Source organism: Megalopta genalis, chromosome 6 (assembly GCF_051020955.1).
Source record: "Megalopta genalis isolate 19385.01 chromosome 6, iyMegGena1_principal, whole genome shotgun sequence".
NCBI classification, from domain to species: Eukaryota; Metazoa; Arthropoda; class Insecta; order Hymenoptera; family Halictidae; genus Megalopta; species Megalopta genalis.
Genome location: NC_135018.1, coordinates 25,470,654 through 25,491,782, shown reverse-complemented (window position 1 = coordinate 25,491,782; position 21,129 = coordinate 25,470,654). Strand labels below are relative to the sequence as shown.

General features: G+C 36.6%; 1 protein-coding gene and 2 long non-coding RNA genes across 4 annotated transcripts; 1 reads left to right on the top strand and 2 right to left on the bottom strand.

Moving 5' to 3' along the window:
* The first annotated feature begins 396 nt into the window (after window positions 1–396).
* Window positions 397–20,681, top strand: LOC117222237 (acyl-CoA Delta-9 desaturase). Of its 2 annotated transcripts, none has more exons than XM_033473846.2 (6): window positions 397–773; window positions 14,771–15,145; window positions 16,696–16,826; window positions 17,434–17,639; window positions 17,949–18,134; window positions 19,105–20,681. In XM_033473846.2, exons 2-6 carry the CDS (start codon window positions 14,875–14,877, stop codon window positions 19,406–19,408), a joined length of 1,098 nt encoding a protein of 365 aa, XP_033329737.2. In that variant the 5' UTR covers window positions 397–773; window positions 14,771–14,874; the 3' UTR covers window positions 19,409–20,681. The 2 variants fall into 2 exon arrangements, with proteins under 2 accessions (XP_033329737.2, XP_076379072.1); XM_076522957.1 differs by lacking the exon at window positions 397–773 and adding an exon at window positions 13,044–13,377.
* LOC117222239 (uncharacterized) lies at window positions 1,059–5,569 on the bottom strand. Its single transcript, XR_004490637.2, has 2 exons — window positions 1,786–5,569; window positions 1,059–1,438 (listed from the first exon to the last, which is right to left on the bottom strand). It is a non-coding gene; the product is annotated as an uncharacterized LOC117222239 (long non-coding RNA).
* LOC117222238 (uncharacterized) lies at window positions 18,977–19,937 on the bottom strand. The gene is made up of 2 exons (XR_004490635.2): window positions 19,803–19,937; window positions 18,977–19,390 (listed from the first exon to the last, which is right to left on the bottom strand). It is a non-coding gene; the product is annotated as an uncharacterized LOC117222238 (long non-coding RNA).
* Window positions 20,682–21,129: the final 448 nt, after the last annotated feature.

The following is a 21,129-nucleotide window of genomic DNA, read 5'->3' as shown; positions in this document are numbered from 1 at the left end:
CGCATCTCAAAAGAATTCCAGCTATTTTAATGCAATTTTCAAAATGTTACAGTAGAATCTCACCAATGGTTCCTCAACTTGTAAACAACAATGGACAATTTAGGAAGAGGATTGTTCGATTGTTCGAGCCTCGCGGCTCGTTTATACAGTTGTTGACAATCGGCGATTATAAAAAAACGAGCCGCGAGGCTCGATTAATCGTATTTCCTTTGCCCAAATTGTTCACTTTTTGTTCACAAGCTGAGCGACGATTTGAGAGAATTTATACTGTTTACGAAGATGTTCGAACACTTTCGTGAGGAACAGAGTATATCGACGTATTAGATCTGTATAAACAGCCGCTGTGTACATACTGATAGGGAACGAAAACGGAGCCGTTAGACGCTGAATCTACGCGACGATCGATCGGATCAGTCGCAGACAAACATCTCCGCTCGACGCGTCGCGCGTCGTGTCTATCTTCCGCTGATTCTCGGCGTGACTCGTGGGAGCCGAGTTCGCGCGAACAGTTTGTTATTCGCGGCGTGCGTGTTACCGCGAACAACAATGTTTACTTGACGCGGCGCGTGGCAGAACCTAAGGAGCTTTAGAAAAAGCTCGTCGCTCCTCCTTCACCGAGTTCGCGTTAACGCATCACGTGTTTTACCTGGACGGTCGACCAGCTGTGACACATCTGCAGTTCTTGGGAATCCGACAATCGGCAACTCGATCGCGCACACATGCTGCTGGTATCAGCCCGATGCGTGGCCACGAGAACGTACGCTATCTTGCAGGTGCGAACTAATCTGAATTGTGAACAGAAAGGTTTATTCTGTATCTGATAGGAGAAGTGCCTTCGCATCCGTTCCTGGAGTTGACGAGGCGATGTCGAAATGACAGTCATTCTAACGATTCTGAAACTTTGTACTTTGTTGGAAATGTGCTGAGAAATACAAAGATAGACGTTATGTAAACTCCACAGGAAATCATTATAATTTCGTATGATTTTATGTTTGAAATGTGGGCCATGGGAAACACAATTCTTATCTGACAAGGATCCATAAAAATTTATATTAATATTAATTTCATTTACCAGAATTATTATTAATGTCAATTAAATTTTTACAGGAATTATAATTTAATTGATAAGTATTATACTTTAATTCTCAAATTTAATTTAATATTTAAAAATACAACGATATTCTAGAATTGTTCTGGTATATTTTATAGTTTTATAAACATTCACGATAATAAATGAAAAGTGTAGATTCCCTTAGCAGATTGTTTCCAACGTCTAGAAAGATTTGTCAGCAAGACAAAAATTGTTGCACTCTTAAGCTTCGCATGAAGCACAATTGTGAAACATTTCAGTTCTTCTTTCAGGTTCACTTCATTGAACACTAGTTTAGCTGTTGATTTTTTACGCTGCTAATCTTTTAGACTCTCATTTTGAAAACAGCTAGAACAAGAATTATGTATTTATAATTCTTTACATTAACATATATATATCTACGATAATAATTAACATATAATTAACATATAACATATAATTAACATATAATTAACATATATATATATCTACGATATTTATATTACACCTCCAAGGACCCGTTCTTACATATCACAGTTATGACGTGATAGACAAATATTTAAATAGATTGTTAAAATATGTACTGAATATAAAAAGATTGGACCCTAGAACGTGAGACGGTCGTAATCTTGAAAAAATGCAGGCGGAAAAACAGGCGGCAACTAGTACTTAATGTTTTTCCAGCACGACGGAGATCGATTTAGCCTTGAACGAACCTACTCTTCATGGGGATTCATTGATGCACTTCGATTCATCCTGCTCTTGAATGAGTTTTTCTTGATGTCTTGCGAGATCTTTTCTCAGCTGCGGTTGCTCCGACAAACATGCTTTGCGATAAAAGAATACTTAATGTTCACGTACGCCCTAAATGTATAAAAGATGCTAATGAACTAGTAACGCGGCTAGAGAAGCAGTAAATCATACACATACAAAAGTGTACAGGAAACATAATTATATGTGTCATGCCAAGCTCCATCCATCTGTGAAGTCAGTGCTGTGTGATTTATTTTGTTACACTCCTGCACATAATAAGTAGAAAATGTAATTGATGATCAGACTCGTTGACCAAGGCCTCTTGAATTGTCACGCTAACATTAACGCTTTGCAATTGAACTAATGCGATTGAATTCCGATATGATTTAGTATCTCAATATACTGCATTTTGACAACAGTAAATTTGTTATTTATTTTTATTTATTGTATTTATTATATTTATTGTTTAATTATATTTATTATATTTATTACTCGATGTAATAATAACATTAATTCTCATCAGAATGCAATTTGAACCTTCGTAGTATGGAAAGGACTTGCTGATTTCTCAGCAATATGTTAAATAAATAACATTAGAATAACGTAATAATAATAATAATCGATAAATGTTTATTTCAAGTATTATAAGTAGACTGCGAATGCTTCTGCGATTTTCCATTATCGTAAACTCGTCTCAAGAAACTGAAACTAGATAGAACGTGATTACTAAAAGTAATATTACTTATGGACAAAAAGAAAATAAATAAAATTCATATTACGTGTTGTCAAACTTTGCATCATGGAATTTTTGCTCAGTGCACGAAGATTCGCAGTCGAATTATAAGATAATCGCGATAATCAGACATTCGATTGAATATTCGTTTCCGAATTCTTTAAAAATACTTACCCTTTACTGTTTCACGATAAATAATTCAGACCTCAGCATCGCTATTTTTTAATCAATAAAATCAATAATATTAATCGATCAATAAAAGCCTTTCACTTCGTAAAACGATAAATCCGTTTTAAAAATAAACACACTTATTGCCCAACGATTCGTAAATAAATGTGAAGCGTTTCGTCGTAAATCACATTATTACTCGCACGTATAGTAAAATTACATAACGCGAAATACTAAAAACACCCGAAAATTCCAGGAAATTGAATTAACGCAACTCGGTCACATTTTGCGATGACGCGCAGGATACCGCGTGTGCGGTATCCGCATACGTGGTATACGTATACGTACGGAGTTATACGCGCGTATGCGCGCATATTCTTATGATTCATCGTTTCATATGTATAAGATAGACGTGAGACATGTTACATGTTCTCAGACTTAGACTACTTTGTTGCCGAAATGACGTAATATCGGTCATAGACGAGCAGATACGTTTCAACTGTGATAAATGAACCGTATGAATGGGTATATTGTTCGTTTCCAATTGTTTGCGAACTAATGGATAATCTTGATTTTACTACATTCATGGAAATGCGGGAACATTCTATGTAATCCGGGTTTAGCGCTTAATGGATTCGTCGATCGTCATTTTGTTTTTTGAACGTTTGTTTTCGTGCACTGGCGCAACAATTTCGTTATAGCTTGCATTTCGTATAAACGCGTTACTATTAAGATCAATTCTTAGAAAACAGTTTAGGTCAGGGTTATTTTAGCTACAGCAGGGTAATTCATTCTATACAACCTTGTTCGTTATAGCGATATCATATAACATATTAGCGAATATTGTTATCAAATGTACAGCGCGTTTAACCGAATGCAACGACGCTTCATACAAAATAGAAAATCAAGAGAAATATTCTCGCTTTGTATGTGGCATAATCGAAGTTTGGAATTAAGGTTTATGATTGCGAACTTTATGCATTTGTCACGGAAATAAGTAAGCGCAATTTGAAACAGAAGCAAAATTTCAATAAATGAAGAATGCCGATGCAGTAAATTCTTTTCGATTGTCCCTCAAAAATGGACAATTTGGGAAGAGGAGATACGATTAATCGAGCCTCGCGGCTCGTTTTTATAGTTGTTGACAATCGGCGATTAAGTGTCTAATATCGCGCCATAATCAATAATCGTGTCACCTCTTTCCAAATTGTCCATTCTTGTTTACAAGCTGACCGACAATTGTGTGTGTATAGCTTTTTTAACTTGTTAAAGTTATTAACAAAATACATAGCTGTGTCTGACGAGTATAGAGAAGTCATGGAGAAGTGGCAGTATTTTGTGTCACGACAAGCATACTCGTCGGCGCGTAAAAAGTAGTGACCATTAGCTATTTAAATTATAATTTTAGCGAAAACAAAAATATATTTTCAAATTTCAAGATGTTTCGAATATTTTTAGGCCAGGCCAGAATAAAACAAAAAAATTAAAAATATATATAATTATACGAATAATTCATGATATTGGTGTTCGACGTGCAAAGTGTCATTATGTATCGTTCCTTGCTTTGCTGAATACCACTCTACAGCAGCAATTTGAACCTTGAACTTTTATAAATATTCGATTTTTCCTGCGTTTTTCGTTTATTATGTATATAGTATATGTTAATGCTAATGTAATGTTAATAAATCGAATAAGTAAATATTAGCAATAAAATTGTTAATTTTATAAAATCAAACCGTCTGTTTGATTCAATATTTTAACAGCGAGTGTGTGTTTGACGAGTATACTCGTCATTGCTCGATTCTCATGGCACATATAGGTGCGTCGTCTGAAAAGGAGACGCCACAGCTAACTTGGTTCAAGAATGTTAGAAATTCACAGATGACTTGCTCTTTGCATAAAATGGTGCATAAAATTGTTCGTTTACATAAAGTTCCGCAGTCTAACGATCATCCATTTTTATAGTTGCCAGTCGATTATTCCATATTAACTCGAAAGAAGTTGTGACAAACAGATGCTAGCACCGGAAAGACCGATTCGGCCGTGAACTATAAATTCCAAACAATAAATTCTAATTAAAGACTCTATCGTTGGAAATGAAATCCAGCGTCAAACGACAAAATTGCTCGGTCGAAGACACATATATTCATCGATCTAGTGTCCCTTCGTGTCATTATAGTAAAACTATCATAATAGAACCCTAAGAATTGCGGATCAAATTAGCCAATCCGTTTACCATTTCGTTTTAATAACATTCAAAATATTGCTATACCATTTTTCGTACGATCTTTAGAATGATTAAAATAATAGGACTAACAAACAGTATTGATTTTGCATATATTGTGTGTTCTACAATGAACCTTCCTAAAAGTATATATGTAAAAGTACAGTAAGTTCCCCCCAATTTTCCTTCAGCTCGCAAACAAAAATTGGCAATTTGGAAAGAGGAGACACGATTATCCGAGCCTCGCGGCTCATTTTTATAGTTGCCTATTGTCAACAATTATAAGAACGAGGCGCAAGGCTCGAGTAATCGTAACTCCTCTTCCTAAATTGTCCATTTTTTGTTTACAAGCTGATGGAAAATTTTGGGGAGAATTTACTCGATATCGCATGCATTAACTACGGTTTCCGTATAAATTCCATATCATATAATATTAATCGTTCGCACTCGAAGCTATTTTAACTCTGAATTCAAAATAGTTCTTCTAACTTACAGTATTTCTATTTTGTAAGTGCATTTTATATATACATATATGAAATTGACTTTTATGCACTTTTCAACAGTTTTTAAAGTACAAACAAATTTGATAACGTTAAAATTATTTTGAAATGTTATATAACAATTTTAAGTGGTGGGTCGGAGTCACCAGTCGAGTGTAAAGGGTTAATTATTTATAAATAATTAGTAATTAATTATATGTAGCTCAAATCGGGCGAATATATGAGAAAGCTTTTGAATCCTGGCATAAAGGCAGTAGAAGGTTTCGGACAGATAATGCTCGAAAATTTCCGAGATTAACGCATACAAACGCTATACATGTGTTATAAGTTGTGCGATATCGGAACCTGTTATAACAGATGTCATTAGATTGTTGATTAAAACGAACCAGTTCGAATCGATGAAGATATCAAATGATCCATTGTCGATGATCATTCCAACATGTAGCATGATCTCCAGGGAATTCACGACTTTTTTTAAATAACATTTGTGCCATACATCTCGTAAGAGGATACGTTCCACTTAACAGAGTATTATACACGGTGTCTCTTATTACTGACGCCGTCGACGTAGAGGCAATCCGCAGGCATTGCGATTACTCCGTATCTTTAATTGTTTACAGTTCGTGATGACGTTAATCGATTATAAAACGCATTCTTTAAATTGGTCGTCATTGACTCGGATAAAATTTTTCATTTTTTACTTATCCTGTCGTTCCGAACAATTGGAATTTTTTGCACATTGTCCGGCAATGTGTCCGGTCGAACATCTAAAACAGAATTTAATTCTTTCGGCCGAATTCGAAAGAAGTTATTGCGTTTAAAAAGGTGTCCGGACATCAACAAGAGTCACCGTATGTAAAAAAGACTGTTGCCGAATCGAACGCTGGTAGCGAGCATGTTAATACCACTGTCTATAGTTAACTAGTTGGCATTCGCTCCGGAATCATTTAAACGCCAACGCTATCTTGGGTGTGTTCATTATGTGTATGTTGCATTACGTCATTCTGACGCATCCTAAGCAAATGATCGGGAAGGTAGTAATTTGAATGTACATATGTACATCTCTCGCGCGGATGACTTTCTTCGCGTCATCTTAGATCGCGAGTGCTCCATAAATAACCTGGTCACGGTTCCATTTTTCAATAAGAACAACAACAACATCATCCAGGAACGAGCGTTTCTTTCGCAGTTGTACTTTTCTGCGAATCGCGATCATCGTCAAACGTTATTTTTCTCTTCGCTCGGGCTAATTGCAATGGCACCTACATGTACATGCGCTCTACATTGTTTCTTTTGTTCGTCGTTACGTCATTCGTTGCATCATTTGTTACAGGGAAACGCTTTAATTAAACGCTTTTTAGTCATCGACACGAGGGCGGCGGCCGTGAAGGCAAAGTTAACGAACCTCGTGGAACCCGAGCTGTAAATTACTTACGAGTTATTTGCCGCCTACGGGGTCGATTGTACGTCGATAACAATTTTCCGCCGAGGCTTAAATGCGTTTGCAACTTCGAGAGAAAACCGTTTATTTTAACCAGTTAGCTGGTTAGCACCTATACATATGTGTAGCGAGGATCAAGCGATGACGAGTATACTCGTCAAACACGGAATAAGTGTCGCTGTTAAAATATTGGATCGAAAAGACGGTTTGATTTTATAAAATTAACAATTTTATTACTAATGTTTACTTATTCGCTTAGCATTCATGTACACTACATACATAATAAACGAAAAATGCAGGAAAAATCGAATACTTTCTGGCCTGGTTTCAAAATATTCGAAACATCTTGAGATTTGAGAATATGTTCTTGTTTTCGCTAAAATTACAATTTAAATAGCCAATGGTCACTATTTCTTACGCGCGACGAGTATACTCGTCGTGACACAAAATACTGTCACGTCTTCGTGACGAGTATACTCGTCGAACACAGGTAACTGGTTAAAAAATAAACGTGCAATAACGCGGCATAGAGTATATGCAATTCTGTGCTTCGTTAATGAATCAAAAATAGGTACAATAACTAAACCTCCTTTCTCATTGATTCACCTGCGCCTTGCACGGCGTATCTATTTAAAACCCTCTGTACTACCCACTACCCTCGGGCAGGGGATAAGTCGCATGGCGCCAGACACGCTGTTTTCACCCTTGGAGATGTTTCATTAACGTCTATGCTACGTTTATGGGAAGGGCTAACAACATTAAGGATGTCTGTACACAAATATGGTTTGTCACTCGTAAAATAATGATCGATTCGTGAAGCAAGAATAGAATAAAAATATAATAATCGTGACTATCTCGTAAACAAAAATGAAATAAAGATACGTAATAGATCGTAGCTAACGTTATCTCTCAAACTGTGATGAAACAAAATAAAAATAAGAAGGAATAATGATAGCAAAACAAGAATAAAGTAAATATAAATTTCGGGTTGCTGTGAATTTCCCTGTGCTAGTTCTACGCCTATGCAATTTATTGCTTCGTCGATGCTAAGAGTCGACGGAGTCGGCCAAAAGCGTGTTCCCAGAAGGCAACACAAAATGCTCAGTTTGGGTCTCCAAATTGCCTTCGAATCGTGGCAAAAAGTTAGAAATAAAAAAGTCAAGACATCGTTTTTAATCTAGCATTATTATGTATTCACATTAATGTATATATATTAATAAATAATGGACATGTTGGCCGCTGCCCTTTTATGCCGACCGCCCCGAGTTTCTATAAAAACGAGCCGCGAGGCCCGAAGAATCGCGACTTAGTATTCTCGAATCTGCCGGTTTTTCAATTCCGACCTCCGAATATTTCTGGTCGAAACTACTGTATACGGTAAAACTGTTACGATAAAAAACTAATAGGATAAAATAGTTCTCTAGAGTTCGTGACTAGGTCACAGCAAATAGAACAAAGTAAGATAAACAAGTATAGGATAAAATGAAAATAAAACGTGATGTTTCTGGATGAACGGAGCGTATTGCAAGCGTCACGTTCAACGCCAGGTGTCTCGAAAGCAATTATCCAGATAAGACACGAAGTAGAGTCACATGTTAACATAAAAAATCACGATTAAGATACGCGGAATACTGAATTCGTTCTCGGAACGTTATCGATCGAACGGTGACTTCGACGATACCCATTTGCTAAATTGACGCGTATTATCTCGAATATAAACTAACAATAAGTCGTGAGGTATCGAAAAATTAAACGTTCTCGTCACGTGTGCATTCTGCGAGTGCCCTTACTTTAAACATTGATCGATAGAATTAGCAATGTGAAATGCGACGACATTTATACGAATTCCCACTTTTAGGTTGAATTGTTCTACGAAAATTGTTCATTTCACCACGACATTTCATAGCATTTGGAAGATTATTCTGATAAATGATTTTTCTATACAGAGTCTAATCGAAATAAAAATCATTATACCGACGTGATATCTTGTAGGAATTAATAGATAAAAGAGTTTGCGTTTCTATTTATGTATTTTACATGATTTCTTTACAGTATTGACACGAGTACAGGGTGGACCATGCAACGTGATCAGCTTAATTTATTCTGTTGCCGGTGGTTCAATTAGAAACTTTTCGAGTGAAAATAACATGGTTTAAGTAGAGCTTTAAGATGACTGTAGCAATCTTTTTTATCAACTCTTTCTTTCCGCAGTTATTAAGGTATATCTTATAGGTAAGCCTACAATTCTTTTTTGTTTAGATTTTGAATAATCTATATGTTATGATGCTTGACCAATTCGTCTCGGCGTACCCTAAACGATGGATACGAAAAGATTGTAGGTCAACCTATAAAAGACTGGAGGTGACCTTGACAACTCCGGGGGGAAAAAAGGTGGGATAGTAACAACAAATTTGGTACAATCATCTTTGCTGCTCTCCTCTTAGCACAAAAAGTTTCCAATCGAACCACTAGCAACAGAATAAATTAAGCAGTCCACGTTGCGTGCTTTACCCTGTATACGATACTGTCGTATAGGCGGCATCCGAGTGCAAAAGGTTAATCTACGTTGTCCAAATTCTGTTGCTGTTATGCTCCAAACTTCAAGGATGTTTTTGTATTCGCGCATTTTGTACTTTAGAAGCATAGAAATTATCTCGAGAACTATAAGTCCACTTTAGATATGCTTCGATAGAATTTCATGATATTAGTAGAAATCCAGAAGTTGTTGTCTGCTTCGAGTATTAGATTGTAAACTTCTATTCAATACTGGAATTATAGAAAACTTTAAAGTCTAATCCTGAAACAATGCGTTGAACTGATTGATATGTTATCTAACGCCATTATATGAATAACTACTTATATACTTTATTAAATAATAATTTACTGAGTATTTACAAATTCATAATATTTATATATATATATATATATATATATATATATATATACAGGGTGTCCCACAATTATTTTAACAGCCGAAAATGAGGGGTAGCTGAGGTCATTTGAAGTAACTTTTTCCTTTGCGAAAATGCAATCCGCGGCTTCGTTTGCGAGTTATTAACGAAAAACACTGGCCAATGAGACGAATTGGCGCGAACCATATGGTTATCGATCGGCCGAGCGGCACGTGCGTTTACCGCTGAGTTTGACAGTTGAAGGAGGGACTGTGTGCGGCGTGCGAATCAATGAACAAGTCACGGAGCATGAACTTTTGATATTTTTTTTTACCACGTGACAGTGATAATTTCAAGAAAAACGCTATTCATCCTTATTTCAGAATGTCTGAAGAATGTTTACTAAATTTTCGGTCCCGAAATAATATGTAGTTTAACCGTGACAACCGTTTTAATTTTCTCACGTGTACCGTATGAAATTTGTATGCGATATGTACAGTGAAGATTAACAATAAGCAACCCAGTCGAAGTACATAAATGATATTTGAATTTAAATAATTCCGTGTCCGAACAGAATTCAACGAACGATGCGCAAAGCTAATTTAATAAATAATAATCGCGTTAAAGGACATAAGGGATATGTTTGTTAGAGAAATATGAAGAATATTATCAATAAGAAACTCACCCATTTAGTTGTAAAATCCACTTCATGTATCCGACGGCAACGAACAGAAGGATGTCTCCGGACAGGCAATTTCAACGTTTACTTTCACTGCATTATCACTAAACACTGATCACTTATCAATAATATTTATGGACGAACTTCCCTTTGTTAATATGTACAGCTCTGAAAAGAGCAAATATTTTTATGCGACGCGTTCGAAGTTCTCACTGTTAACGACACGTATGTACCACGTTGTCGAGACGAACTGCAGAAGACTGGCACGATGGCCGACATTGTTTCGTTTTCCTACGAGCGAATTTCAACTGTTTCCCATCGAACGCGAACATTGTCAGCCATCGTGCTAGTCTTCCGCAGTTCATCCCGTCAACGCGGTATGTTTTCTTAACGATATGAACTTCGAACGCGTCGCATAAAACAATCGGCTCTTTTCAGGGTCATACATATTAACCCAGGAAAGTTGGTCCATAAATATTATTGATAAGTGATCAGTATTTAGTGATAATGCAGTGAAAGTAAACGTTGAAATTGCTTGCCCGGAGATATCCTTCTGTTCGTCGCTCTCGGATAGAGATCAGCTGTGCAGTTCATCATACATTGTACGAGGTCCATGCACTATCCTCCTGCACACATTTCCGTGCATGAAGTGGATTTACAACTAAATGGATGAGTTTCTTATTGATAATATTCTTCATATTTCTCTAACAAACATATCCCTTATGTCCTTTAACGCGATTATTATTTATTAAATTAGCTTTGCGCATCGTTCGTTGAATTCTGTTCGGACACGGAATTATTTAAATTCAAATATCATTTATGTACTTCGACTGGGTTGCTTATTGTTAATCTTCACTGTACATATCGCATACAAATTTCATACGGTACACGTGAGAAAATTAAAACGGTTGTCACGGTTAAACTACATATTATTTCGGGACCGAAAATTTAGTAAACATTCTTCAGACATTCTGAAATAAGGATGAATAGCGTTTTTCTTGAAATTATCACTGTCACGTGGTAAAAAAAAATATCAAAAGTTCATGCTCCGTGACTTGTTCATTGATTCGCACGCCGCACACAGTCCCTCCTTCAACTGTCAAACTCAGCGGTAAACGCACGTGCCGCTCGGCCGATCGATAACCATATGGTTCGCGCCAATTCGTCTCATTGGCCAGTGTTTTTCGTTAATAACTCGCAAACGAAGCCGCGGATTGCATTTTCGCAAAGGAAAAAGTTACTTCAAATGACCTCAGCTACCCCTCATTTTCGGCTGTTAAAATAATTGTGGGACACCCTGTATATATATATATATATATAAATATATAAATATTGTATATATATATCGTACAACAGTAATACTATTTTACTTGTTTTCAGTATAGTATTGCTAATACTTTACTAATTTTTCACAATTTTTTGTACAATTGTTTATGACGATTAGCTACTGCTTCTAGGAAACTGGCATACACTAGCATCTAGAACCACTAGAATTTGTTACTTCTTTATCGAAATTTTATGATCTATACCACGATGTTCCATGTTGGCCCCATTCATTCTGCATTAATACTTTTCCCAGAACAGATCGATAATTGCTAGAGTTCACAGGGTTTAATCATGTAAAATAGTTTTAGAATGTTGACAGTGGTCTCCGTATCTTTATTTTACAAGCCTCATCCGGTATTATACAAATTTTGTTAAAAAATCTCTTCATATAACAAACCATTTGCGAGTAATATGAAGAAGCAAAATCAAGTGACATGACCTGTCTTTCTATTTGCGAAGAATAAGTTTCGTTATCTTTTCGAGGATTCTGAATCTTCGCGACATTGGTAAGAGAGTTGCATCAAACTTTATGGGAATCCAATTCGTCCAGAAAATTCACCTGATCCAATCTCAAACCTGAACTGGTGATCCGAAACAAAGGCGTCCCACGTACGATTTGTAAGAGCACAAAATAGTAATCAATCTCGAAAGAAAAATGATCTCAGACAGTTGTGGATTAGAAGTCTGAGCAGACACATTGTATACTCAGCCAAATATTAGTCCGATGTCTGAGTCCTTAATCATTTGTTGATTACCATCAAAAATTAAAAACATAAGGGATCCACGAAACCCTTCGAACTGAGACACTATTTCAAATTAGTCACGTTCACTTATCGGATTTCATCGAACTGCCTAATCTTATCTGACGCTGCATTCGTATTATTTAATCTGACTCGTGTTTTTATCAGTCCGAGAGCTATCCGTCAAAGCAATTATTGAAAATCAAATCTCTCTTAGTAGTGACGGAATTTGCGGCTTCATTCATCCAATGACTCGTCGAAAGCTATCATGTCATACTGGCGAGAAGATCAGTGAAAATGGTTCGAAATATTTACAGTAAATTCTCCCTAATTGACGCGAAGCTTGTACACAAAAGTGGACAATTTGGGAAGAGGAGATACGATTATTCGAGCCTTGCGGCTTGTTTTTATAGTTGTTGACGATCGGTAACTAATATATATATAATAATAATAATAATCGTATCACCTCTTCCCAAATTTTCCATTTTTCTGCACAGTCTGAGCGTCAATTAAGGAGAATTTATTGTAATTTGTAAACCGCGCCGTGGTTCTTCGTAACCATTGACCAACCGGAAAGTACCTGAAAATAAATAGTTTTATCAACGATGTTCGTGATACCAGGACTAGCAATATCTACGATCGATGGACAGTATCTCCTAACACCAGTGCCACACGCAGTATCTGCCAGGAACTTGCGGCGTGTGTTAGTTCGTTAGTAATCGGACGTGTTGTGAAGTAATCAGTTAAACATTTATCAGTTGAACATTCGTTATTGAAAAAGTAATCCTTTTATTTTTTATTTGTTATCGTGTACAAAAGTTTTCGGAAACGTGAAATAAATACACTACCGGCGGTAAGTTAAAGAGTGTTACTTTTGTATGGTACAGTCGCCTTGGAAAGTACGTTAATGTCTTTTCGAACGGGATAACTTTTTTAAAATTAGTTCAAAGCAGTTGAATATTTTTGAGATGTTAGACCGACTAGTTTTCTTCTATGAAATGGGTATACAAAATGTTTTTTAGATTGCAATTGATTGGAATGATAAAAAAGTTAAAAAATGATGTTTCTTTAAACTTTTTTATCTACAGCCACTGAAAGATGTAAAAATTAGCTGGTTTTGCTTGAAATTCGTGAAAAACTGTCCAGGTCAACCGATTTCGATGAAATTCTCAGCACGCGTATAAGTTGAGTATGATCTACAAAATGCGTTTTATAAATTTTTGTTATGGGCTCAGATAAAAAAGTTTAAAAAACATCATTTAAAACATTTTTTTATTATTCCAATCAATTGCAATCTAAAAAGCTTTCTGTCTACTCGTTCCAAAGTAAACTAATCGGTTTGACATAATCGGTTCTTTGAACCAATTTTAAAACAGTTTCTGTTGAAAAGATGTTAACGTACATTTCGAGACGACTGTATGTCATTTTGGCTGTATAAAGAACATTTTTCTCTGGAACGTATACGTAATTTTCAGACATTGTAGAGTGAAACTGAAAGAACTTGCTGAAAGAGTGTGCACAGAGTATGATTGCTAAAATAATGTGATAAATTAGTTTTAAAAGTTTTGGTTTTATTAAGTTGACGGCAATGTAGAAATGACGTTCAATTCCTCTACATTTCCTTCTAATGTTTGTGGTCACACTAGTAATTTTTGTCATAAATATATACAAAGTAAAACGTTGTACGTAGACGATGATGATAATGGTGACGATAATGTTGATAATTACAACAGTTTGGTCTAAATACAAAGAATACGATTGAGATATAATCGACGCGGACGCTTAGAATTTTATTGATTTCATCTACTTTATAGATATTAAACTTCATAATACAGTCAAGGTTTTTTCAATCGATTTGCTATGTCACTGAATAATTTATTAATGACATTTGTTCCAATTTAAACGTTAGCACGTTCATAAAGATATTATTGTTCTTTTTCTATCGCTTCTTCCTTTATCCACTTTTTAAATGTTCCCACAAATGCGCCATTAGTAACGATACGATCGTGGCAGCGCGGCGGAGGCCACTATAATAACTAAACTGCTTATGTTTGGTCTCTTAAAATATATTAAAGTATGCAGATACGTATAGGACATAAAACATATACAATAATATAATAACACATTGTGCAAGAAGTATGTGAGATAGTCGCTAAGCGTATTAAAAGTACACTATAATAATAGCAACTTCGTTTGCTATCGACATCCAAATATGCCGCTAACTGTAAATAATACTGTGATTACAGAATCGACTTTTGTATCTCCTGAAATAAATTGAGTTGCGAAGGATGCTAGATCAGAGGGTCGATTGAAGTAGGAATAAATTAGTTCTCTCGAAAGTTCAAGAATAATGGCACCATTTTTCTCGAGCAAGGACCGCGTTCCATTTACCGGGCAACATGACTGCGAGCCGGCGAGCAAAGAGACGAATTTCAAAAACGAGAGAGTGCCGGAGACTGAAGATTTTCTAACGGTCGACAAGAATTACCGGAGCAGCAAGACAAAATACGTTCCTCGGATCAGGTGGCCGGACCTCATAGCGCAGATTTTTATTCACGCCGGCTGCGTTTATGGGCTCTATCTCATGTTGAGTCAAGCGAAACTTCTCACTAGTCTATGGGGTGAGTGTTTTGAACATAATGTTTGTAATTATATGTAGACAACCAATCCTTCCACGTCTAGAAAAATCAATTAAAATAGGACATTAAGCTAACATTTTAATCTGTATATTTTTTTTCTTGGACGTTCAGTGGTTCATTGACCGTTATCAAAATAATGGTATCGATTCTACGCACGAGACAGAATTTTCAACATAATTTTTGTATTTATTATATACTTGACCCCATATAGAAACTGATTCATATGTCGTGACCTTTAATGACCTTCACTTATAGGTCATCGTTGATAACAATGAAATTGCATGCTTGCGTCAGATTTTGTTCGTTGTTATTCGATAAATGACGTTGCGTGAATGAAGGGACGACGAGGGGGTCGATACTTCGTTTCCTACAAAACGGAAGTAAGACTTGACATCAACAGAATGATCGAGTCTAATGAATAAATTTCCGATTCCGTTTGAATTCGAAATTCTCGTTTCTACGTCTGCAAAATGCGTGTTCATCTTTATTGGTAATAACATCTGCATACAATGACACTGCATGCAAGAATCAGAAGTAATGAAAAATGAACCATTATTAAGTATTAGATTGCGCAATTAATTATACGAATCAATGATATGATTCTTTCGGAATATCACCGTACTTTGCATATTTCTAATAAAATTTTTACATATTATATTTTTTATATATATAATTTTTACATATTATAGTAGTGGGACCTACCCGTGCGCACATACAGGCAGCAGCTTGATGTGTCCTAAAATTATTGTATTTCCAGGAACGGATGAGTTCGTGAGATCATTTGAAGTAACTTTTTCCTTAACGAAAATGCGATCCGCGGCTTCGTTTACGAGTTATTAACGAAAAACAGTGACCAATGAGCGGCGAGCTTGGCTGGCGCGCGGCGGCCGAGCCAACGAGTGCACGGAGCTCGGTTCCGCTCATTGGCTTGGTCGCCCAGCGCCGAACGAACTCGCCCCTCATTGGTCAGTGTTTTTCATGAATAATTCGTTAACGATGCCTCGAAGAAAATTTTTTTAAAGGAAAAAGTTGCTTTAAATCACTTCAGGAATCCCTCATTTCTCGGAAATACCATAATTTTGGGACACCCTGTAGAAATTTTCTTTTCTTCTGATCGGCTGCCAATTCACTGCCGAGACAGGATCCATTACGGATTGGAAGCGCAGTAAAGCTTAGGGATTACTAAAACTGTGCAGGAGTAGGTCTTATTACTGTACTTAACACTAGATTTACGGAACCCGTCAAAATGGCGGGTCACTAATTTTTTAATTTACGATTGTTCGTATCGTAAAAATACATTTATGAGTTATTTATTCGATTTATATGTTAATTACGGTAATGATGGCTTTTCACCTGAAACTTTAAGAATGTTGAGTGCATTTCACCCGTCCAAGAGTTAAAATATAAGTATACTCGTCGCATATTTATAAAGTCAGAGCCATAAGTGCAAGCAACGTATATGTAGTTTACAAAGAACACCGTACAGTTTCATAAATAAATTTATAAATATAGCTAAATATACTCTCCCACAGCTTTCGTGACTATAGTCATTTCCGCATTCGGTATCACTGCTGGCGCTCACAGGCTATGGTCCCACAGAGCTTACAAAGCAAAATGGCCGTTGCGATTACTTCTAATCTTTCTCTTCACAATAGCCGGTCAGGTAAGCAAATTGGCTCCTAACTTTTCTATCATCCTTTTTCTGTGCGTCTCACTTTGTCCCTCGTGACGAATATCCAGAGCTGCGTAAAATAATATTTTAAACGGCAAATAGTAAATAAATAGATATTTTATTTTAGATCATGCGTGTATCTTTGAAAATAAGATATAAAAGTAAAATATTTTATTCGTTGTGAAACAAACAACTTTGGATCTATTTGAATTACCATTTTATATGAATTGTGAAGTCTATTATTTATAATAATATTTTTTTCTCCATAAATATTACCAAGCTCTTGTCGTAACAGTCTCCTGACAATGGTTTCGAGTCCTAATTTTGTTATGAAAGAAAGTCATTGCACCGGAAACCGCAACATGATTAATGGCCGCGATTTTATATGAATTATGAAGAGTCTATTATTTATAATAGTATTTTTTTCTCCATAAATATTACCAAGCTCTTGTCGTAACAGTCTCCTGACAATGGTTTCGAGTCCGAATTTTGTTATCAAAGAAAGTCATTGCACCGGAAACCGCAACACGATTAATGGCAGCGATTATAGTAAGTTTGGTGTTCGAATTTTGAAAGTAAACGGAGCTCGTTTGTGCAGAGGCACGTTTACGCGTGGGCGTTGGACCACAGAGTGCACCACAAGTACAGCGAGACGAATGCCGACCCTCATAACGCGAAAAGGGGTTTCTTCTTCGCGCACATCGGCTGGTTGTTCACGACGCCTCATCCGGACGTCGTTTCGAAACGGAAAGCTGTCGACATGAGCGACCTGGAGGCCGACTCCATCGTCATGTGGCAAAAAAGGTAATAAATAATGCAGTAAATTCTCTTCAATTGTCCCTCAGCTTGTAAACTAAAATTGGGAAAAGGGGCTACGATTATTCGAGCCTCGCGGCTCGTTTTTATAATTGTTGACAATCCTCTTCTCCATTTTTGTTTACAAGCTGGGGAACAACTTCAGACAATTTATACAATACGATCAGTATTAAATAATTTCTATTTAAAACATGCGCGAAGTAAGACTGATATAAGTAACAAGTAAGAACGAATCAATTGATGACGAAAGGTACAATGAAAAAATGACGACAGGATAAATATCTTTTTCATTTGCAGACTCTATATTCCTCTGTTTTTCCTGTTCACTATTGCTCTGCCGGTCAGTGTGCCATGCTACTTTTGGTCCGAATCTTTGTGGACCTCTTTTTGGGTGAACTTTAACTTCCGGTTCTGCGTGACCCTAAATGTAGCCTTTTGCGTGAACAGCGTAGCGCATATGTGGGGCGACAAACCGTACGACAAGTAAGTCCGTTCAACTTTTTGATTCATCAGCTTGCTAATTAACACTATGCCGTCTGGTGGCATCACGCTGGTGCCATGCAAAAACTATCTATTGTATGCCGGTGGTACCACTTTGGTGCCATTTTAAAAAACTGAAATAACATTTGAACTATATTTCTTGGGTGTTGAAAGGCAGCAAACTAACTATAGCATTGTGCTTATTTAACTAAGAATTAAGTACGAAAATTCTTGGATGACATATCTTAATTTTAGGAATTTATATTACCGCCATCTTCGAAATTCTTTTTAAAATCTAAAATTTCCAAGCTATTATGCCGGCGTCAAATAAAAGAATCATATCTGAGATCTGCGGACGGCATAGTGTTAATTGCGAATCGCTTTAAGCAAGCGACAATACAAAATATGGTATACAGGGTGTCCCGTAATTATGTTAACACCCGGAAAGGGATGATTCCTGAGATCATTCGAAGTAACTTCTTCCTTAGCGATAATGCAATTCACGGCATTGTTTACGAGTTACTAACGAAAAACAGTGACCAATGAGTGGCGAGCACGGCTGGCGCGTGGCGGTCGACCAGCCAACGGGCGGTCGAAGCCCAATTCCGCTCATTGGTTTTTTGAAGATTGAACACTGTAAAACGTTAGATTTTATTACTTTCATAAAATACCATAATATTTGGCGCGTCCAAAATATTAATAAGTGTGGGTAATACCCACACTTACCCTAACGTACAGTCGTTTAGGATCGTTTGACCTTGATTGACTCGGTTCGAGAATTTTCGAACTGGTATTTCTAGGCTCTGAACAGAGAAGAAGCGCCAATGGCACAGTATGAAAACCACTTTCCAACGAAATTTGCATTTTACAAAGCTTCATTTGTATTTGAAAACATACAGCGTTTCTTCGCTAAACGAATAAACTACCGCAATAATTCACTGTTCTTCTATGAATGAATTTTAAACATTTCCAGGTTCATCTCGCCGGTGGAAAACGTGATGATTTCCATAGCAGCTTTGGGCGAGGGTTGGCACAACTTCCACCACGTGTTCCCATGGGATTACAAGACGGGGGAACTGGGAAACTACAGATACAACGTGACCACCGGCTTCATCGACGCCTTCGCGAATATTGGCTGGGCATACGACCGGAAGTACGTGTCTCCAGCGATGGTGCGACGAAGGGCGAACCGATCTGGCGATGGCACCCATGTTTGGGGCTATGGTGACGCCGATATCCCAATCGAGGATCTTCGGGAACTGAAACAGATGAACTAGATCAAAATATAATTTATTTCTCGTTCGAGAACGGGAGCATCTCAAGTTTTCGAAAAGTGGACCAAAGAGACCATGAAAATCGATCGACATCTTGTTCAAAGAGAGAAAGAGAGACATATTCTCTCGTGGAATGATATCGGTGCACAAAATATGGTACAATCCCGATGTTAATTGTTTCGGATTGAAAGCAAGCTACGGTACCGATTTTAGCGGTACGAACATAAATTAGTTCGAGAAGCTTGGAGCTTCGTGTGCAAAGAAGCGTACGAAGTCTGGATTGGTGTAACGTCTCGGAGAGCTTTTCAGCCTCCTCGTTCGTATCGTGTTCGTGTGAAATGTATTTTATCGTTAATTGGGCATAGATAGAAATAGTGGTGTTTGCGGAATGTCGTACTTGCGAGTTAACGACACGAGAGAGAAAGCAGTCGCAATCTTCTCCGAGCTTCTCGTTTCGTGAGCTAAGAAAAATAGAGATATTTTTATACATATTACAGTAAATTCTCCCTAATTGACGCTCAGCTTGTACAAAAAAATGAGCAATTTGGGAAGAGACTCGTTTTTGTAGTTACCGATTGTCAACAGCTATAAAAACGAGCCACGAGGCGTGAATAATCGTATCTCCTCGTCCGAAATTGTCTATTTTTGTTTCCAAGCTGGGCGTCGATTAGGGAGAATTTACTGTATTATTCCCTTCACTGCCTTCACACAGGAACTATTTCAAATTAGAGCAAAGGCAGAACAATGGAAAGTGCAGTATGATTAATTGATGATTAATTAATAAGCGTACTTAATAAATGAAAAAAAGGACAAATATAGCGACAAATTATTTTTCGAAGTGTGAATGTAATCGTTCTGTTTGATCCTTCTACAATTCCACTGGAAATATTAATTCCTTGAGAGCTTTCCTGCGAGAAAAATTTGTTTACACGATTAATGTACTCACCGTAATTCATTCATACTGTCGATAATACCGGTTAAAAGAGGACACATGATTATAAATAAAACATAGGCAAACTTTGAACATAGGCAAGGAGCAAGAACAAATTAAGTTACAATCGCAGACAATAATTCATGATGTATCGTGAATATCGTGTTCAACGGACCACTTGAGAGTTATTATATATCTGACCAATAAATATCGAAAAGATTACGAAAGTGAGAATCTGTGGAATTAAATATTTGTCGACGCGCCGGAAACTGATGGAGTCATAAAGGAATTTTATCCAGCTTTGTTACGTTTCTCTCTCAATAAATTGTAATTTACATCATGAAATGGTTTCAATTTAACCTTTCCAGAATCGTGCATCTTTTACTATAATTCCTTTGAATTCAAGATAACATTATATGATCATTTATTATATTTTCACTGCTTCTCATACATGTCTCCTAGTTTTCTATATGTACTGTTTGAGCGTGTGTGCACTTTTGCTAACGGGTTTCCAACTAATAAAAAATTTCCGGTAGTGCAATTCAAACATGTTTCAGACACAATTTTATCAGTATTTAGTGGACTACATGTTTGTATATTCTTAAATCTCAACAAATGTTTTTCACGTAGAAATTTCAAGATATACACTCTATATACTTTGATATATTTTTACTAAATTATATACTTTATAAAAGTATTGTATATAAACAAAACATGAAAAAAATCAAACATACACACTACAATTATAGGCAATTATAGGCACAATTATAGACACGGCCTAATACTTAAATAG

Excerpts from the sequence above, each read along its gene's own strand:
- LOC117222237 (XM_033473846.2), top strand. The coding sequence starts at position 14,875 with ATGGCACCATTTTTCTCGAGCAAGGACCGCGTTCCATTTACCGGGCAA. Across the intron at positions 16,827-17,433 it reads TCTTCACAATAGCCGGTCAG|AGGCACGTTTACGCGTGGGC; the intron begins GTAAGCAAATTG and ends TCGTTTGTGCAG. Across the intron at positions 18,135-19,104 it reads GGCGACAAACCGTACGACAA|GTTCATCTCGCCGGTGGAAA; the intron begins GTAAGTCCGTTC and ends AAACATTTCCAG.